This window comes from Colius striatus, chromosome 1 (genome assembly GCF_028858725.1).
Source record: "Colius striatus isolate bColStr4 chromosome 1, bColStr4.1.hap1, whole genome shotgun sequence".
In the NCBI taxonomy this organism is placed as follows: domain Eukaryota; kingdom Metazoa; phylum Chordata; class Aves; order Coliiformes; family Coliidae; genus Colius; species Colius striatus.
Window position 1 is genome coordinate 164,194,335 of NC_084759.1, and position 20,394 is coordinate 164,214,728.

The 20,394-nt window shown below is 42.1% G+C and overlaps 1 protein-coding gene across 1 annotated transcript in view; it reads right to left on the minus strand.

Moving 5' to 3' along the window:
• TMTC2 (transmembrane O-mannosyltransferase targeting cadherins 2) overlaps window positions 1-20,081 on the minus strand; it is a 252,721-nt gene extending 232,640 nt beyond the window's left edge. Inside the window, exon 1 of the mRNA XM_062016002.1 lies at window positions 19,654-20,081. Within this exon, the coding sequence (XP_061871986.1) occupies window positions 19,654-19,736 (83 nt within the window). The 5' untranslated portion in view covers window positions 19,737-20,081. The remainder of the gene's footprint in view (window positions 1-19,653) is intronic.
• Between the last annotated feature and the right edge of the window lie 313 nt (window positions 20,082-20,394).

Sequence of the window (20,394 nt, forward strand, 5' to 3'; positions counted from 1 at the left end):
ATGGTTTGACATACAGCTGTTTCTGATAAGGGGGAAGGGGCTGTAAAGATGGCTTCTGTAAGAAGTTGCTCAAAACTTTTCCCAGCTCTGAGGCAAACCCACTTCCGAGACTAAGCCAATTAGACACCTCCATGATCACTTTTTAAGAAGAAGCCAGAAGAAGGTTCTTCCTGTTTCTTCCTTCTTCTGTCCCTTCTTATTTTCCACCTGGTGGTGGTGCAAGGAGTGGGAAGAGTGAGAAAAAAAAGCAACCATGTGGACTCCAAGGTCAGTGGGGAAAGCGAGAAGGTGGTGTGCTGGAGCATTCTGCCACCCTAACAAGGTGAATGGGGGACAATGAGTGATAGACTGTCATGATGCTTCTTTGCTAGCAGGGCCAAACCAAGACATATCTAAATCCAAGGAACTCAGATTAATGTTAAGGCAAGAATACATGTTTCAGCTCAGACTCTGTGAGTATATTTAAACCTCAGAGGAATTCAAGAGTTTGTGCTACTCATATGTCAGGCCTTACCCTGGATGGTTTCCTGGTTTTAGTCCTCTTATTATGTTGGACAAAGATTGCAGTTGTCCCTCATATTTGTATAATCTCCAAAACTCCAATTAAATTCCCCTTGAAAATAGAGTATTATTGCCATGTGGACTTAAGATAGCTAATCAAAGTAAATTGTGAAATCTAGACTAATTATACAATGCATTTCTGCAAATCTTGTGCCAGCATCAAAAGTCAGGTAATATGTAGGGAAATACAGGAAATCTTTTAAAGGTTCATTCAACACTGGGAACATCCATCAAACATTTTGGTAAAACTCCACATTGAGCTGGTCTCAGAAATACATTAATTGTGGCTATATTTCCAGCTTCAGACCACAAGTCTTGGAGGCCTGGGAATGTTAATGTGTCTTTACAAATTATTTCTTCTTTAATGTAAAAACTAAGTTTTCCTCTGTCCTTTAAAGTAAGACATAGTAGGAAAGAAGATGAAGTCCAGAAAGAAAGACAAAAGCCTATGTACCTGGAATTAAAGACGTATGTTTGTCTTGTATGACAATAACCTAAGCAAACACAGCGAAAAGACTATACGTTTAATTCATAATATTTAACCTAATAATGAGGTAATAAATGAATGCCACATGCTGTGCAATGCTATGTTTGAAACTTACAGTCAGTTCTCATGTTGACAGGGATTTGAAAACTTCTTCAGAGTAAAGTAGTCAAAGCACAAGGCACAGTGCCACTTTCCCAAGAGTTTCTTTAGCTTTATATCATCAACTATTTCTTCATATACATAGCCCTAAAAATAGTATTGTCTCTGCTGATAGTTCAGTTTAGCCTCCCATCCAAACTGCTATTGCCAAGACTAGGTTAAAATCTAGCACTTCATTAGCCACACAGCAGCCTTGGCAAGGAACAGCTCAAAGCAGCAGTGTTTCACATTGTCGCCTTCTGTCCCAAACTAGGACATTGTGTGAGAAATAGCCAAACAAGGCAGCCATGAAACTTTAGCTTCGGCAGCAACCTAGTTTTTGCACAGCAACAGCTAAGCCTCTGCCTTCAGCCACATTGTTTTATCCGTTTTCCCTTCCCAAACAATTTATCTCTTTTTTAGTCTGCATTGTGTCTTTCTCCTTGAATGGGCCTAACTTTATTAACTAAGCCATTCCTCATTTTTCCTACTTTGGTTCCAGTGTCTGTTTTCTGTATATGCTTTATTAGCTTTCCATTGTAGGAAACATGAGAGGAGAAAACCATCCAAGAAGATGGAGAGAACAGGTTAGAAGAGCAAGCTGAAAACTCATGAAAGGCAGCAGTCAAATTCAGAGACCTCTCCAGCCGGCCTTCCCTGATACCCTCTCACAAGATTATTGGTACCAATTGTTTATCCCCATTCCCACTAACAGCCCTTACACCTTTCAGATTTGTTGGCTGCACTGATGGTGTGACTGATCTCACATTGGTTTCAGCTAGGTAAGCATCTTTGGCTTAAGCAATTTCACCTAGACTGGCTCACTACAAAAGAAACCCTTGAGCCTTGGGCTGTTTCCTTCAGCAAACTCAGTACCAGCATTCACACTACGAGAGTAATTTTTCTCCCAGTTTCTGTACCCAGTTTGGATCTTCTGCATTCCATGAACCTAAAAGCCACCAAAGGCTATTTCTCATGTTACCTCTCTCGTGATTTCCATTTTGCCTTCGCATCTCTGCAAACTTTCCTCCATTGCCACCATAATGCTTAGATGGCTCTTGTACCTGAAAACACAACACAGCCTCTAACACACAGAAACACTACACATACGCTGCCTCTTTTGTACGCATTGCTCTTCTCATACCTTTCAGTCTGAAGCTCTTTGGGGCAGAAAATCTCTTCTCAAGTACTCCTGAAAGCACTTTAAGGTACCACTACCTACCCAGTGGGATAATGTAGCTGAAATGAATGTAACTGCATAAGCACCTTATCAGACCGAAACAGAAAACTATTAAACCTTAAAAACGACAAACGCTGAGAGAGAAGTGAGGAAGTATTTGCCCCAGACATCTCTGCACACAACAGCTGAAGAACTTTGTACCACTGCAGAACCACCTAATGCCTTGCTTTTTCACTTTCTTCCTACTTGGCTGCTACACCACAACTTCACCATTTATCTCCCAGTAACAACTGGGCTGCACAATCAGCAGTAAAATGCAGTTGGCGTTCTCCATTCTCCAAACACATATGCAGTATTAGTCGCCAACTTGGAGAAGAGACAAGATTCTGCACCCACCTGTAAGGACAGAGAGCAAAGAAAAGTTTGCAGCCTGAATCTAACCTCACTAGGAGGCTCATGTTCCTCCCATCACTGGCACTTTAAAGTCATGAACAGAGGAAAAATAGCCTCAAGAGCATGCCAAAATGAAGTCATTTCAAAGAATGAATAGTACTTATTATATTATTTTCTTAAGACTTCTCTATTTCTCTCTCTACCCAAGTTCCTAATACAATAGAGCAGGTTGAGATTAAATGAGAATTAGGCTGCAGCTTTTTAGTATGCTCCAGGTGAGCACACACAAAGGGCACATGATAACATTATTTGCACATGCACTATTGTGTAACTGTTTCCACAGGCACAAAGGACTGACAGGCTGCTATAAGACTTCATGCTAATTGGTTGGTTGTGTGTGTGTTATGAAATGTAAATGAGGACTCTCTCAAAAACCTGGAAAATTGCACTTATCTAAATCTCACAAGTTTAAGGGGGCAGTCACTCAAACATTTATCATCAAGAAATGTGAAACTAGGCTCTACAAAGATGTTCTGCACAAAGACAGAGATCTGTTACTGTATGCAACAGTTGTTTTGCTGCACATGCAGTTCCTAATCAAATTTGCAAACTCGTGAAACATCTGGAGGGGAGAGCCTCAGATGGTGAGAATTGTCACAGTTACGGTAATACCCACAGTGTCTCTTTACCAAGTGTGATAAGAAATTCAGTAGTTAATATACATGATGATTAGAACAGTTGAAATAATCATAGGAGTCATGGAATAGTTAAGAGTTGAGTAGTAGACTGGGGAGAGGTAGAGGAAGGGGCAGGCCCGTAGCTGCTATTTTACCGCTCCCTTTGAAAGAGTTCTCCTGCTACTAGGTTCTCCTGAATAATGAAACATAATAATGATATTAACTCCTTACATGCACATATGCCAAAAAATATAAAATAAAAATATAAGAACAAGCACAGCCCATAAACATTTTCATTGCTTCATTATTTAGGACCAAACAAGTGTTTTATGAATTGTAGTTATTTACAATGTTTTATATACTCTGTGTTTGTTTATGCTCAAAAGGTTCACCTACTTCCTCACTGTGGCTCTCCATTATGCAACAGCAAGAGAGGACAGACTTCAAACTGCCTCGCAAGGGCAGTCTCGTATCCTTGCAGGCCCTCCATCCTGCAAACACTCAACCATGTGTTTAACTTTATGTATACAAGTAGTCTCACTGAACTCATTCATGAAATACTAGCCTTATTTCAATTGCCACAGGTTTTATCATTGAATCCAGTTGGACTCAGATTTCATCTAAAGGGGACTATTTACATCTGAAAAGCTGAATACACATCCAAGCGTTTGTAAAACTGAAGTCTTAGCCAAGGCATATACTACCATTTTATCTCTTACTGGCATGTAGGAACTACAAAATTATTTGCTTTTATCATGACCTTAACTGAGTTAGGACATAATAAGCAGATCATTACTAAAGCAGACTATTAGCTTCTATTTTTTCTCCTTTTTGGATATTACTAAGCAGGCTATTCATCCTCACCAATCTGCTCATTTTTTCCATTTCAATAAGCATGAAATAGTTAAAGTATAATCATCTACACACAAACACTGAACTTGTTCAGCTGGCAGGTTCACTTGTTCATTTGTACTTCAAAAAAAAAAAATCAGGCAGGTATAATAGACATGCAGACAAATAGATTAGTAATTTGCAGTTTTCTTTCTTTAATTACACCACCAGCAATATTCAACCAATCTAAATTGAATTCAATTAAACCAAGGTTTAGTCAGTTCCTGAAGCAATAGCTGAAATATAATCTCTATGCTTGCTTCCTCATTTAGTTTTATTTAGCATGGACAGTGTAAGGTGATCCAAGTACCTAACTTCTAACCTTCAGCAGAAAAAAAAAAAAAGCCAAAACAGGAAACCCAAAAATTGCAGTGTCAACAAGGGTCCTTTGCTGCCGAAAGTAAAACTACAGAAGCGCCTGCTGTACAAGAGCTCCTGCTGAAATTCAGAACGACTACTAAAGAAATAAAGACTCTCTGAATACAAAAAGAAAACCCTCAATTTTTTTGATTACCATAATGCTGACTGTATTTATGAGTCTAGAAATCCCAAGGGCATAATTTGACACCAATTTAATCACTCTGTTGGAAGATTCGCTGATTGCAGGGTCCATCCTTTTACTCCCTCCGTGACCTGTGTTGCCTATGCAGACATAAAACAGCATCACAACTATAGATAAGATGAAAAATTATGTCTGTTATTACTTGTACAGCTAAATGTGCATATTAAATGCAACCAACCTGTTATGAACAGGATTCTTTTGCATTTTGCAATATAAAATAAAACATGATAAGCAGACTTCCCTGAGCAGCTTATCCTACAAGTGTGGTCATTTACTCTTGGCGAAGGACTAACTGGTATGATTTCAGGTTCTTTCTAAGAATTATCACAGTATCCGTTTTTCCTTAACGGAATTGTGCTCTATTACCTCACACATTTTATGTAGGATTTCAGTCGACCAAAAGTGAGGATGGAAAACAAATACTCTCCACTCACTAGTGTCTTTTCAGCCACGTATAGCAGCATATAAAGTATAACATTGTGTATTTTCATATTCTACACACAGATGTTTCTCCATGATTTCTTATTTTGCCTATCTCTTTCAAGATAAAGTGCTCTCAGTGCCCTTCTTCACATAAACACATTCAGCCTTCACTCCTGCTGTGCCACACAATGAACAGATGTCTCTAAACCCTTGCCCACACTAAATTCCAGGATAATTTATACTTTTAAGTTGAAATTCCTCCAATTACCCTAAACCAGAAAGAAATAAAATTTCATTAAACTGATTTTAATCCCACTCATTACTGAAAATTCTCATCCATGTTATTTAGATTTTTCCTTAAATATTTAAAGAAAAAAAATGAGGCATAGGCATTTAATAAAATACTCTATGGTCTGGAATCCTGTCATCTTTTCTGTACTTACATTTCCGTATGTTTTACTTCTTTATTTTCATGCTTTATTTTCATTTTATTTATCCAGAAAATAGTACCATAACATTACAATTCAGCAGTAAAAAAATGAGTTTTAAATCTTTTCACTGTAAAATACACTCATATACTTTTTCACATCATTAACAATTAGCATAGCATGAACATAAACTGAAACTCCTTGCCTATAATAAGCTCCAATACAGGAAGCCTCAACAAAATCTACAAATTTCACTCTGCAAGATGTTTAGAACCAGGCAAGCACAGAGCCAAGTTGGTAGATTTAAATATCACACACAGCATGTGCTTTCTGGAAACTCTGCACAACAGGGTGGTACCTTGCTTCAAGCTACTGCATCAGAGCCTTTCAAGATATGTAGATCATATTCATCACCATGGTACCTGCAGACCTGTACTATCCAATTTTCCTGCTTAGGCAAAACTTCTTCTCCAACACCATTCCCAAGGATCATCGAGATCTGCAGCTGTGTAAAGGGCGTCAAACCTTTTCCCGCAAAACTACACACACCAAGCCAAGGCTCAGAATTACAGCAGATTGAGCATATGCCAGTGTCAGATGGACAAAACGCTACAGGTATTCCTATGCAGTCAGTAGTTTTATCATTTTTCAAGAGAGTAAAATACCACGTATTACTCGTTAGAATTACAATATAGCAGATTAGGCATGCAGCACACAAAGAGGTGAAAGCCTGTATTCCTTAAGTCCTTTCTTCTTACTCTGATCCTTCCTTCACCTCACCAGATGGGATCTTTTCTTCACCTCACCAGACACTCTCCCAGCCCCTAAACAAGAAAGCCTTCAATTGTTTTTGGAAAGGATTGCACATAGTGATTGAAACTGGATTATTTAGGGAAAAAAAGGAAAAAGAAGGAAGAGCTGACTGTCCTCTACAGGAGAAGAGTTTCCTGCAAAACATCTCACAGGTTTACTCTATCTCAGCAGATCAAGTTTATTTGTTTGCTTAGAAACATCAACTTTTTTATTAATATCCTTACATTATTTTCTTTGTCAAGTGCTAAAAGCAAGCTCTAAATTCCAGAGGACCAACTAGCTTCCTGCTCCCTGGATATTCAATCCTTCCTTCTGCTTTTAACCCTGTATCGGCCAGGCATGAAGCTCCAAGTACAAGCAGTTTTGTTTGGTTGATGAGGACTGGGTTAAGGATCAGTTGAGCAATCTGGACGTACATATCTATGGGCCCAGGTGGGATGCACCCGTGGGTGCTGAGGGAGCTGGCAGAAGTCATTGCTAAACCACTCTCCCTCATCTTCAGTAAGTCATGGAGAACAGGAGAGATGCCTGAAGAGTGGAGGAAAGCAAATGTCACTCCAGTTTTCAAAAAGGGCAAGAACAAGGAGCTCCATAACTACAGACCATTCAGCCACACCTCCAGCCCTGGGAAGGTGATGGAACAACTTCTCCTGGGTACTGTCTCCAGGGTAAGAGGGTCATTAGGGGCAGTAAACATGGTTTTACCAAAAGGAAGTAATGGTTGACCAACGTGATAGTCTTTTATGAAGATGTAATCAGGTAGATAAATGGTGGTAGTGCAGTGGATGGGATTTATCTTGATTTCAGTAAAGTATCTGACACTGTCTCCCACAGCATCCTCACAGCAAAACTGAGAAAGCATGAGCTGGATGATGAGGTAGTGAGGTAGATTGTTAAATGGTTGAAGGAAAGAAGGCAGAGGGTTGTGATCAATGGGGCAGGGTCTAGTTGGAGGCCTGTATCTAGTGGAGTCCCTCAGGGATCAGTGCTGGGACCAGTACTGTTCAATATATTCATTAATGATCTTGATGAGGGAACAGAGGGCACTGTCAGCAAGTTTGCTGATGATACTAAACTGGAGAGGAGTGGCTGACACACCAGAAGACTGTGCTGCCATTCAACGAGATCTGGACAGGCTGGAGAGTTGGGTGGGGAAATCTAATGAAATTCAACAAGGGCAAGTGTAGAGTCTTGCATCTGGGAAAGAATAACCCCATGTGCCAGTTCAGGTTGGGGACTGAACTGTTAGAGAGTAGTGTAGGAAAAAAGGACCTGGAGATCTTGATGTCCAGCAGGATCACCATGACCCAGCAATATGACCTCGACACCAAGAAGGCCAATAGCATTCTGGGGTATATTAGAAGGGGAGTGGGCAGTAGGTCGAGAGAGGTTCCTCTCCCCCTCTACTCTGGCCTCATGAGACCCCCATCTGGAATATTGTGTCCAGTTCTGGGCCTCTCAGTTCAAGAAGGGCAGGGAGCTGCTGGAGAGAGTTCAGTGCAGGGCTACAAAGATGATGAAGGAAGTGGAGCATCTCCCTTATGATGAAAGGCTGAGGGAGCTGGGGCTTTTCAGCTTGGAGGAGACTGAGGGGTGACTTCATTAATGTTTACAAATACATAACGGGTGTACGCCAGGAGGATGGAGCCAGGCTCTTCTCAGTGATATCCAATGACAGCACAATGGACAACAGGTACAAGCTAGAACATAAGAGGTTCCAAAGAAACATAAGCAAAAACTTCTTCACTGTGAAGGAGCACTGGAACAGGTTGCCCAGAGGGGTTGTGGAGTTTCCTTCTCTGGAGACATTCAAAACCCATCTGGACGAGTTTCTGTGTGACCTAGTCTAGGTGGCCTTGCTCTGGCAGGGTCATTGGACTAGATGATCTTTTGATCCTAAAAACAAGTACAATTCTACAGCAGATCACACACAAAAGAGACCATGGCCGACCTGTTCTGGCTAAACAGCATCTAGACATCTAGCAATTCTATGGAAATGTGAAAGTACATAAAGCAGCTTGCATTAAACTTCCCTTCTTTAAGTCCAAGCCATTATTTTAGATTATCCAGTTGCTTACAGTTAGATGCCCTTACCAAAGCTCAAGCCATGCTGGACTAACCAACTCAAAAGACCTACTACAGATGCCATTTCAGCTGCCAGGAGCTTGCAATCACATTATGAACAGAAACAGGGCAAGTGGAAGCATAAGCACTAAGAGATGTAATGACTGGCACAGCAGCTCAGGGCATATCCAGACACACAGCTCCAGGTCTGCTCGGCTGAAGAAGGCCCCACCTGCCAGCTATCAACACCCCATAAGTCACATCACCACAAGCACCTCCATAACACTAGGTGGAGTGAGGCAGTGCTGGCGCAGAGCTGCTGTCAGCAGTCATTTCAAAGTCCAGGAAGAGCATAAATGTATCTGTCAGCAAACAGCAGCCTAGACGTTACTCTGGGCTGATCCAGCTTGGTTTTGCTCTTCTAGCATGAGGCCAAACATGTGAGGAACCCTTTTCTTTATGGCCTTTCCTCATGCTTAATTCTTTCAACTTCTAAAAAAAGTGCATCGAGAACTCTCTAGAAGCATGAAATTTTTTAAAGAGAATTACTAACATTTTTAACAAGCCAAGTGATTTACATAAAAGAGATGGGTAATGTATTGTGAAATGGAATAGAACATACAGCTATGTCTTCTGACACAAATACAAAATTTATCCAAGCATACTAGTGTTACAAAGAAGCCATAAAGAACTGTTAGTACTACAAAATGAAAGCTGCTACACATAAAAATGCTATTTGATTTGATCAATTTTTTTCATCGTTCTCTCAGTACTTCTTCTTTCAGCAAGCTTTATTTATATAGCCATACAAGCATTTAAATTATTTTTTTGGCACTGGAACCCTAACTCAGATCAAAGTACTTTGAAACAGCCCAAACTTTCTTCTGCTTTAATTATAAAAACATAAAAGATCAGAAGTTTAATTACAATTAATTAATTTAAAAGGAAATCTTTCTTCTGCAACTAATGTTAATTTTGCAAGACCAATCCTCCTTTTCTCCTTGAAAAAACCAACAAAAAAAACAACAAAAAACACACATACAAAAAAAACCCCCTCACCTTTAAAAGTTTCCTCAAGCACAACTGAAATTGTTTGAAGAAAATGAAGCACATACACTGAAGGTTCATAGAATTTATTACAAGGAAACTCTTGTTATAATTCAAGGTTTTGCAGCAAGGAAATACACAAATAGACACACACCATACCTAGAGGTATCTTCTCATGAACTGTATAGTGGGCTTTTTTGGAATGGGAGTTGAGAGGAGGCATGCAAGGTCAAAGAAAGGATGGCAGAATGAGCGTGACCTTGCTAGAGACTCACAAACGCAATTTCCAAATGAAGCTTCACAAAGTATTTCAGAGTTGCCCAAGATGATTCGCTGATGATATTCTGGCACCAACAAGGACAGCCAGATAAATACACAGAGGTTTAATCCAAGACATTAATATTTTCTTATTTTTACTGGTATCTAGAGTGCTGAGGTACAGCACACAAAATAAGGCTTCTTAAGATCCTGCCTCACTTCTGAGCCTGTGCCGCAATTCTGAGCCTAATTTTTTTATCTTCTTATTAAAATAATTACAACAACCAACACTGTAGCCACACTAAGCAGATAAAGAAAATACATATGGTATCAAGTACAAAAGAAGGCATTACAGCACCTCTATCTTCACATAACTGTTGGAAATTAGAGGATATGACAAGCATAAATATATCTATTTTTAAAATACCTATGAATAACCTACAGAACAAGAGTTACAAGTGGATTCTTCCGCTCAGAGTCACACTCAAGGTAGCATGGGCTCCTTCCATTTCAGTAAGAAAAATCCCCAGTATTTTCTGGGGTTAGGAAAGCTACTCTAATGGCCAGAGGTGAGTGCAGATGCTTCATCTGGATTTCCTAACCCTAATTTCTTTATCTCCTACTCAAACTAGCCCAGTACAAACCTCCTTAAAGGAGCCAAACAAATATAACCAATTCTGATCCAGGAACACTGTCTGGGTGTAAAATGAAAACATGTTAACATAGTGCCACAACATTACATAAAAGCTAAAAGCACCAATAGTGTGCAGAAGAGAAATAACACTGTATTAAACAGCTTATAAAGAAAAAGGCATCACATGCTTCAAAAAGTAGATTTTTAAGTGCACCACTTAACTGTCCTGCTTTGCACACTGGGCAGCCAGATCCTCCTGAAACACACTCTGAAAATTATGAAATCAAATCACACATATGAAAGATTTGAAGACACCAAAGTCCCAGAAGTGACTGATTTTCGGAGTGAATTCCCACTTGAAGGCTTCATACAAGAGTCCTGAAACAAATTAGTCATTTGCAGAAAATAAAACTATTCTGGATTAGGAGTTCTAGTTCTCCCCATGCTGCCTCCAAGATGTTAACCTATTACTTTAAAATCCAGTGACCTGTATCTTTCATTTCAAAGTGACTACTAAAAGCCTGTCAAATGTATAGACATGAATATAAAAAGAATTTCAATTTGACAACTACATCCTCACTTACTGCAGCTTGAACTCTGAGTGTAGTAAAATACACCTCAGGAAAACACTCTGGGCTGGAAGGTGGGCAACAGGAAGCACTGCAAGACACATTAGTCCAAAACAGAGACCAGCCACAGACTGAATAATTTGAGTTAAAATTATGATAGTGCAGACCATCATCATGGATTTGGGGGCTTGAATTTAACTGTGGTACTCCACAGTAAGGGGCTTTGCTGACCCCTATGTACAGACAGGTTTATTTTCCTGGTACCAGTATAAATTCTTAAAGATATTTATAACAGAGTGGTTTTTTCTCAACTAAGTAATCCTATCACCTTAAAAACACGGCAAACATCAACTTAAGGAGACTATTTTCAGTGGAAGAGTTTTTCTCAGTGCTTTACTCATACGCTGGAACTTGTACGTGCTGGGTTTTTTAATCCCAAAGTAAATAGCCATTACCAGCTTCAATAGTTACAGAGAAAAACCTAAGAGCTATTTTGAACAGCATCAACTAAGAAATATTCCCACATAGAAGTTGGAGGATAGATGTTGTAAAGGCACTTCTAATGCACAATAACGTTAGCCTACGCACTTACCAACCAGGCACTGCCTCCTGAAGTATCTGAATCAGAGAGCCACCCAACTCTGACCTACATTCCCTTCCATCAGAGGGAGAGAAAATTCTCAGAAAAGAAATTAATAAATGAAGTTGCACATACTCAGAGCAGGTAGCAAAGCAATTGGAAATACTACGTACAGAAATGAAATGCTATCTCTAAGTTGGAACCTCAGACACATACCTAAATAAAAGATAGACACATTGCAAAAAAGTTCAAAGACTGCTTTGGTACCAGAAAGGTGCCCTAAGCATAGGATGCAGGTGGTTCTGCAGCAAAGGTGGGGAAGTTGCACTCTAGAGCCTGTTTCCTGGGCCCAGAACCAGTTACTAATTGGTACATGTAAAAAGCCAAGGAGGTGGGAAGACAGGACAGAGATCTAGGAACAGTTGCGGGTGCTGCTGAGTGGGTTTGTTCCCATGACAATTTAGGTCACCAAATTGTTATCCTGTTTCAAGAGTTCAAGTCCTTTTTTAGGATTTAAATGTGCAAATTACCAAGATGCATGGAAATAGCATCCAGGCACTAGCAGAGACTTTACAGCTATAGTTGTGGTACTGATTACTGTGTTGTTCCCCTGAACTAATACTGGACTATCTGACTAAAACACATAAGAGTTAAAATAATACAATCCCCTCACTAGCAAAATAGTCTAGAGTAATGGTAAATTCAGGAAAAAAGCCTCCCAGAAACAGGATGCTAAATTCAGGAAAAAACCCTATCCTCCCTTGAACAGGTCAGGGAGGGTTTTGGGGGCTCTACTGACAAGATGGTAAATAACAGGTGATATGAGAGACCAGTCCAGTTGCCTAACAGTAATGGTTTGTACCATCATGTGGAAAATCCTCATTCAATTACCTGTCAGTTTCTGGCTTCCTGGGCCAGCTGGGACCAGGAGCTCTGCTGAGGCCAATGTGCTTAACTCCTAGAGAGAAGGAAATGCTCCAAGGCAGTCAACAGTGACCTCTACAAATAAATTAAGAAGCCTTTGTGGCAGACTAATGAGAAGCCTGTCCAACTTTCTGCTGGAAGACAAATGCCAAAAAAGACTTGGTCTCAAATTTTAGGCATACAACAAAACATGCTATGCTGTTTATTATGGAGATGGTATATACACCTACATGTGTTTTTAGAGGCTACTCTGGTATTTAACCAATTTTTGAAGTCCAAATATGGGCTATTTGAATAAAACACTGGGAAAAAAGTATCAAAAGAATTAAGATATAAAAGACAAAACAGCTTATGCTGAAAGCATAATATTTATAGTAAAACAACAGCAATTAAAAAAACAAAGGAAAGAAAGGATATGAAGACAGTAAATGAGCATTATTTACCTCCAATATAAACCTCTCACTCTTCTTGAAAAAAAATCTCATGTAGCTAGTAGGACAACGGAGGCTAACAGAGTAATTCACAGTGTCCTAGGGAACGCAAGGATTAGTATTCTAAAAAGCCACTCTTACTTTTTCTCCCTCTTGAAGCTTAGCAAGGCCACAAATGGCTGAGGTGGCAGAGCGTCCGAGTGAATCGACCAGTCACCCCCAGTTACAAAGCCTGGGTGGCCAAGTTTCATCAGCTGCAAATGGTCTGATTTACTGGCTTTCTTTGTCCTTGAAGCAAAACAGATTGACAGATTATTTGATCTTTAGTCACTGCCCCAGCGATCCAGCATATTTCTTTGTCTCACAAAAAGCTGTCATATACGAACAACAGCAACCCTGTGCTAGGCTGAAGCATCCTCCAAAGACAAACTGTATATCACTCCCTTTGGAGACAGCTCTTCTGAGACACAGGTCTGCAAGGTATTTCAGCTGTCCTGAAGTAGCAAATTGAGCAATAGTCAACATGTTAAATGATATTTAAGGTGCCATTCCAAAAACCAATTTTCTCCGGCTCTTCAAGTTTCATTCAGCAAGAGGCTGGCCTTTGGGGAAAAATGGTATAAAGTGAAGTTCTGCAGAGGGTAAAACTGGGAAAGAAATTGCAGTATTTACACTCTCTTCTTCTTACTAGGGAGAGACTGCCTATGCAAGCAGTAACACAAATATCTCAAGTCTAGAGGAGAATCCTGAGACTGCGGGAACACGACCTAAGTACCTGATCTAGAAGGGAAACGAAATCTTACTACCACCCTGACTTAAATAACCCATCCACAAAACAAGCTCCAACTTTAAAGGAAGATAAGGAGAGTTTATAAGATCAATCACCCCAAGCAGGGAAAGCACAGGGAGTTCAAAGGTTGCCAAACTTCAAAGGCAAACAATAGGCTTCCACAATCAAAAGAAATTCCGAAACTAATTTTAAAACCTGAGGGCCAAAGTGCCAGAGGGAAAAAAAATAGAAAAAAAAAATCAGCTTGGTGTTCTGGCCTCCAGATAAAATGCTTCCATCTTTCAAACAACCATTTCATATCAAAATTAAGGATTAAAAAAACAAAAACAAAACACTGAGGAAGCGGGCAGTTTAAAAACTTCTTTTTCAAAAATACAGTTAAAGTAAAAACTGTGTCAAGCCTATAAAATATTTAGAAACAATTTTTTTTTTTTTAAATCGAACTGTAAACAGCAGCTCAAAGAACAGAATTGCTTTTCCATAAGTAACAGCAAGAATAAGCATCTTACAGATTTAGTCTGCTTCTTCAACTGTATGTTTAGAGCAACTTTCACCACAGGTTGCCAGCAGGCTTGCATCTACAGCTTCAGCATCAAACATTTCAGCTAAAGAAAGAAATTCCATAAACAAATGGCAGAGTCTGCTTCAGTCAACTTAACAGAAAAACAATTTAAAAATAAATCCTTGCAGCCAAAAACACAGGAAAAAAATTTCCAGATGAGGGAGGCAAAGGAACTCTTAATTCAGCACTCTTACAGCTATCAGATGGTTAACAAATTGAGATGAGAGACTTCTGAGCCTTTTGAGCGACTTTCACTCTGGCAAACTTAAAGGATTCAGAAGTGCAGCTGGAATACATATGGGAGATGCTGGAGAAAGTGGATCATTTGAATTCGTAACTCCATTGTGTGCTAGAGGAACTTCCTGCAGATGAGGCGCATCCCGTTCAGTGCTGAAGGAGACTCTCCATCTGCTAACAGTGATGAATTTATTCTCTGAATGAGCTACCAGAAGTGACAAGGTTTACTTAATGTATATATGCAACAAGAATCTTAAAATAAAGCCCATAGGGACATAACTTATTTTTTGCTTCCAAAAACCTCTATACTAGACCACCTCCACTAGAAAAAAAAATACACTATTTTGATGTAACTATGATTTCACATTTCATCAAATTGTTTCATTCAACACAAATTTTTATGCAGAAATCCTTTTTAAGTCAAAAGCCAAATATGTTTTCAGCTTATGTTCGGCATTTAAGAAATGGAATTGGTATCGTATTAAAAGCATATTACCATGCCATGTTCATCACATAAGATATCAGTTACTGGTTGTCTTGTTTGATACTCAAGTACACTACCTGAAAACTACATAAACTCAGTTACATATCTACTCCAGATTTAAGTCCCTATTTCATATACAAATTATCTTTATAGTAATTTAAAATTAGCATATGTAAGGCACAACAGGAGGGACAAAGGGAAAACATTACAGAGACAGCATACAAGTCCCCATTCCCCCACTTCTCCCCACCACCAGTCTCACCTCCGGGATTCAGAAGACTGCAGCCACCTGCAAACTGGATCAACTCAAGCTAACAGAGAGATGCACTTTGAGTTGAAAAATCAAGAGCAGGTGACAAAAAAGGGCCGTAAAAATCACAGATGTAAATTAATAATCAACACACAACAAAGAGACAGATGGCAAGCAATTTTCCCCAGTGTACTTATACTTGTTCTTCCAGTGCACGTATTTGGGTCACTTGCTAGATTAAATTTCATGTGGCAGATCCAACAGAGGTACTGTCAAATGTGTACGGGCTCGGCCTATTTTTAAATGATGCAAGTCTGACACTAGAAAGTGAAAGCATTTATCAGGATTTCTTCAATGCAGTTTGCAATATTGCCCTGCAACTTCAAAACAAACCTTGTTGGATATTTTCTACCATCATCAGGACCGCCCCATTGAGGCATGCTAAATAAAATGCAGCACAAGCTACAGAAAGTTGGCCAGTGCTACCAAATCTCACCAAAGAGTCCTACATGGAGACAGACAAATCTGTATGTATTTTCCAGGACAATAATTTTGTTAATGTGACACAAAGAAAACATATCACTCGAGGTTAAAGATTCCAACTATTAACATCCTTAAAATATGCCTTTGTTCTGACATTTGAGAGTAAGAAGGAACACCTCAATGGATAAGTTGCTTTTGATGTGTTCACAGTAGCAACACAATTCCAGACAGGAAAAGCACTAAATCTTCCACACCCTACCTATAAACCGACAGCAGTCTTACTTAGCATAGGTCACATGAAGGACTTCAACTTCAAGGCAAGGTACCCACAGGTCCAGTTGCCTACTTTTAGAGGGGCTTAAATGGCAGGGAAAAATAATTACATGGGTGTTTAAGCCTAATTGAAGCAATGGGTTTCCTTCCTGGTAGATATTAGCATGAAACAAGAACTGCACGTGTAGAGATTACTTGTCCTTCATCTGGCAAGACACTGGACTTAACACAGTGCAACGAGCAAGATCTTAAATGCATCCACAAGAATGGACACTGCATTTATCTCTACCTCTTGTTATCAGTTCGAAGATGATTTTGCCCAGCAATAAATAAACCTTTATTAATAAACAACGTCAGCTCACTGTGGCATTAGACCAACATCTAAGTATTTCTCCCCCTTCTGCACACATTCATCTCTTCTTTTAGGTTATTGCATGCTGCATCAGCTTAAAAAAAAAAAAAAGTTTAAAAGAATGAAAAAAAAAAGTATTTGTTCCTAGATGAGCAAAGAGGTTTTGAGTTGGGAAGGAGAATTCTCCCCTGATAATCTACATGTGTAGCTAGGAAGTATCACAGTTCTTTGTAAGAATTACAGTAGCAGGGAAGACAGTGACAAAAGCTTCTGTTTTCTAGGTCCACAGGAAACCAAAACAGTGTTTCTTCCATACATTGGCTCTCAGGTTTAGAGGCTGTCACTTTCATTTAGAGTAAACAGTAAGTCAATTGATCAAAAAGATCACACATTTGCACTGATTATGTACATGCCACATATCTGTGTAACCTGAAAGAAACAACAAATTAAGTAGACTAATGATGAAAATTAAGAATGTATACATTTGCTTACTCAACTTCCTCAGGCTTTAAATTCATTCAATTTCAGTTTAATTGGGTGAAGGGCTGGAAATAAAACATTGAACCCTTTGATATACAGTCATAAAGCCCAGACTACAAGCAAGTTCATTATATCACTGTCCATACAGTCTTTGGTTTGGTGCCGTGCAGCTGCTAAAATATTAAGTTTTACCATGGGGAAATTGATTTTGCTATAAGAGGTTTTTACGATGCCACTTAATCTTACCCAACCTACATAAAAAAAAAAAAACAGAAATCAATTACAGACACCCTTTATGTAGCAAGCTTGATCACTATATTAAAAAAAAAAAAAAAAGAGCAGTCTGATGTAATTCCAATATAATGGTAAAGGAAGCAGAAAAAGCTATGGCAATATGCTGCCCTCCTGAAACAAAACATTGCAGGTTCACAGCTTAAATGCATAATCTTGGTTCACTTAAAGTTAGTACCGTGATCCATCTCCCACATGGAGGACTGTGTCCTGCAGCTCCAGTATCGACCTCCTTTTCTAGTGTTACCTTTCAAGCCAGCTCCTGCAGGGCAGTGAGATTCTGTGATTACAGTTAAAAGAATACTTTGAGTCCAAAAGCCTGCCTCTGACTAGATAACCCTTTCTAGTTCAACAATTTCTAGCATGCAGTAGCCATTTCTGCCTTGCCCCTTCCAGAGCTGTAGTTGAAAAACATCCTAATTAGATGACCCTGCATACAGGAAATGCCATTAACTGGCTTTCAGAGCAGCCTAGTGAATGCCTAAGTCATAGCTAAAATGATGACAAGCCCTTTATTTTATTAGTAAGTAAACACATAAACAAGACAGTATCTTAGAACACCGTTTAAGTAGTCTGGGATTAATACCTGCATAGACTGCATGTGATTATCTTCTCTGCTCTTTCTGAGATGACATTCAAATGTCACTATTTTCTAACTGCATTAAAGCACACTCAGGCAAGATCAAGAGTAACCTTGACGTCCACATCAATAACACCAGGTAACACTTCAAATGGGTTTCTACACTTAGCCAATCTGAACTGGCCTGCAGGACAGTCTTATAAGCAATGTCCTTAAACAACCCAGTTTTGCCTAAATACTGCAACACATGCTACTCAGGGTTACGTCACTATTCCACAACTCCTGCAGTTCTTAACTATGACAAGTGAGTTTAAAATAGTGTCAGTGTGTCAAAATATTCACTACTTTCTGTTGATCCAACTCAGACCTTGCATTTCAGAATAACATATTTTTTCTTTTACAGTTTGAGAGTGAAGTTCTGAAATGCTAAAATGGCATTTTAAGAAAAACCATTACAGATAATTGGGAGGCTCACAGAAACTTGCTTTGCAAGGCTTCAAGTGCACGTAAATGACCTGAAGAACTGAAGCCTGAATCGTCACCTTCTGCAGCTGTCACTGGGAACGGTGACCTGAACCGGGACTAACACTTGGCATTTAACTTCAAGTGTAATAGATTTAATCGTAGCAACCCCTGAAGACAAGGGGGGTTTAATCTGGTAGTGGTGACAGATCCTTAAACACGGCAGGTGCACGTAATACAGTGTAAGGGAAGAAAATGCCAAGTTTAGTAACTAACTGACTTCAGGACAGACAGGTTATTTCTTAAGACAAACGCCCAATCGAAGGCATCCTCCCCCATCCCATCGGGGCGCCGAGAAGTTCCGCTCATCCAGCATCATTTTACTGCTCAGGCGCATCCCTCATCCCACCTCATAGTGTTTCCTCCCCTTCCTCCTCTCACACAAAAAGCTTCAAAGGCACTAAGCCCGCCTGACAGCCGTTCGGAGAGTTAGCAGCTACCGTGAAGCTGAGCCACGGCGCAGGGACTCCGCGCTCGCTCACTCACACACGGACACAGACAGAAGAGCGGCCACCGCGCCGAGGGAGGGCCGGCAGCCGCGGCCGCGGACCGCGCGGCCTGGGCCAGCTCCGCCCGCCCGCCCGCCCCCGGGGGAAGCGGGCTCTCCACGGAAAAGAGGGAGGGTGGTGAAAAGCTGTCAAAGTCAATTCGTGCTCGCTTTTTGGATGGTTTAATTCCAATCGAGCGTGAAACACCCCAGGACGGTTAAGAAGTTTAGCCAGGCGTGCTGTTCTCTCCAATACATTTTAATTATGCATCTGCTTTAATTGTGATGAGAATAAGTCACCGGAAAAGGGCACAAATTGTAATTTTCCCCGACTGCTAACAGCGCCGTTCAGCAGCTTCCGAAGACAGGTCCGTTCAGGAGAGGGGCAGGTAGAGAGCCGGGCCCAGCCCATCGGCGGCCGTTTCCCTCCCCCGGTGTTGGCGGGGCTCTGGTGCCCGCGGCCGCCCGGAGGAGCCCGACCACGGACGGCAACTTCCCGTGCGAGGCTCGGAACGGGGGGACGGGAAGCGACCGGCATCCCGCCGCCCCAATGACACCGCGCATGTGGGATCAGCCGAGGACACGCGAAGTTAAAGCGGCCAGTCCCTTCCCGTTGGGAAGGGCCGGAGGGGACGGAGCCCGCGCAGGAGCTGTCAAAGCCTCGGGAAAGGCGGCCGCCACCGCGGCCACCCGGAGCCGAAGAGCCGCCGGGACCCTACGGCGCCGCCCCAGGTACCCTGAGGGAGGCAGCCGCCGCCCGGCTCCCGGCAGGTGGGCTGCCCTCGCCCGGCCCTTGCCCTACCTGTCATCGTAGCAGAAGTCGGCGCCCAGGGTGTTGAGGTACAGGGCGAGCCCCAAAGCGCTACTCAACAACTCCGCGATCATCTCTCCGCCTGCCGCCGCCGCCGCGCTTGCACCGGGGCAGTCCCCTCTGTCCGGCCTTCCTTGCCAGCCCCGCCGCGGCCGCCCCTCGTGTGCCCCGGCACCGCGGGGCACCGCTCCACGCTCCGCCGGCGGCTGCAGCCTGACGGCGTCCCCCCGCGCCTCCGCCGCCGCCCCCTACCCCATGGCAGCGGGGCGGGTGGCGGGGCGAGCAGCGGAGAGAGTGCGGCTGGGCTGGGCTCGGTTGAACGGAGCAGGTCGCGGCGGCTGCCGCCCTCCTTCCGCGGCGACTCGGCGCTACCGCGGCTGCGGCTGCGGCTCCGGCTCCGACTCCCACCCGGCCCCGGCCCGCGCCCCCCTCACTGCCGAGCCGGGCGCCGCCGCCGAAGCTCTGGGAGCGCCCGCGTGGGGCGCCCCGGGCTCCCACCGCGCCTGCGTGAGGGCCCGCCCCGCGCCCGCCCCCCGAACCCGCCCCGCCCCGGGCCCCCGCCCGCGCCCCCCGCGCCCCGGGCGCCGCTGCGCCCGCGCCCGCACCGAGCACCGCGCGGGTACCGGCAGCGGCTGGGGCCGCGGCTGGGGCTGGCGGTGGTTTGTGCACTCGCCAGGGCTTGCCCTGCCGGTGCCACTAGCTTGGCACAGCCCCCACTTCTTCAGCGCTTTT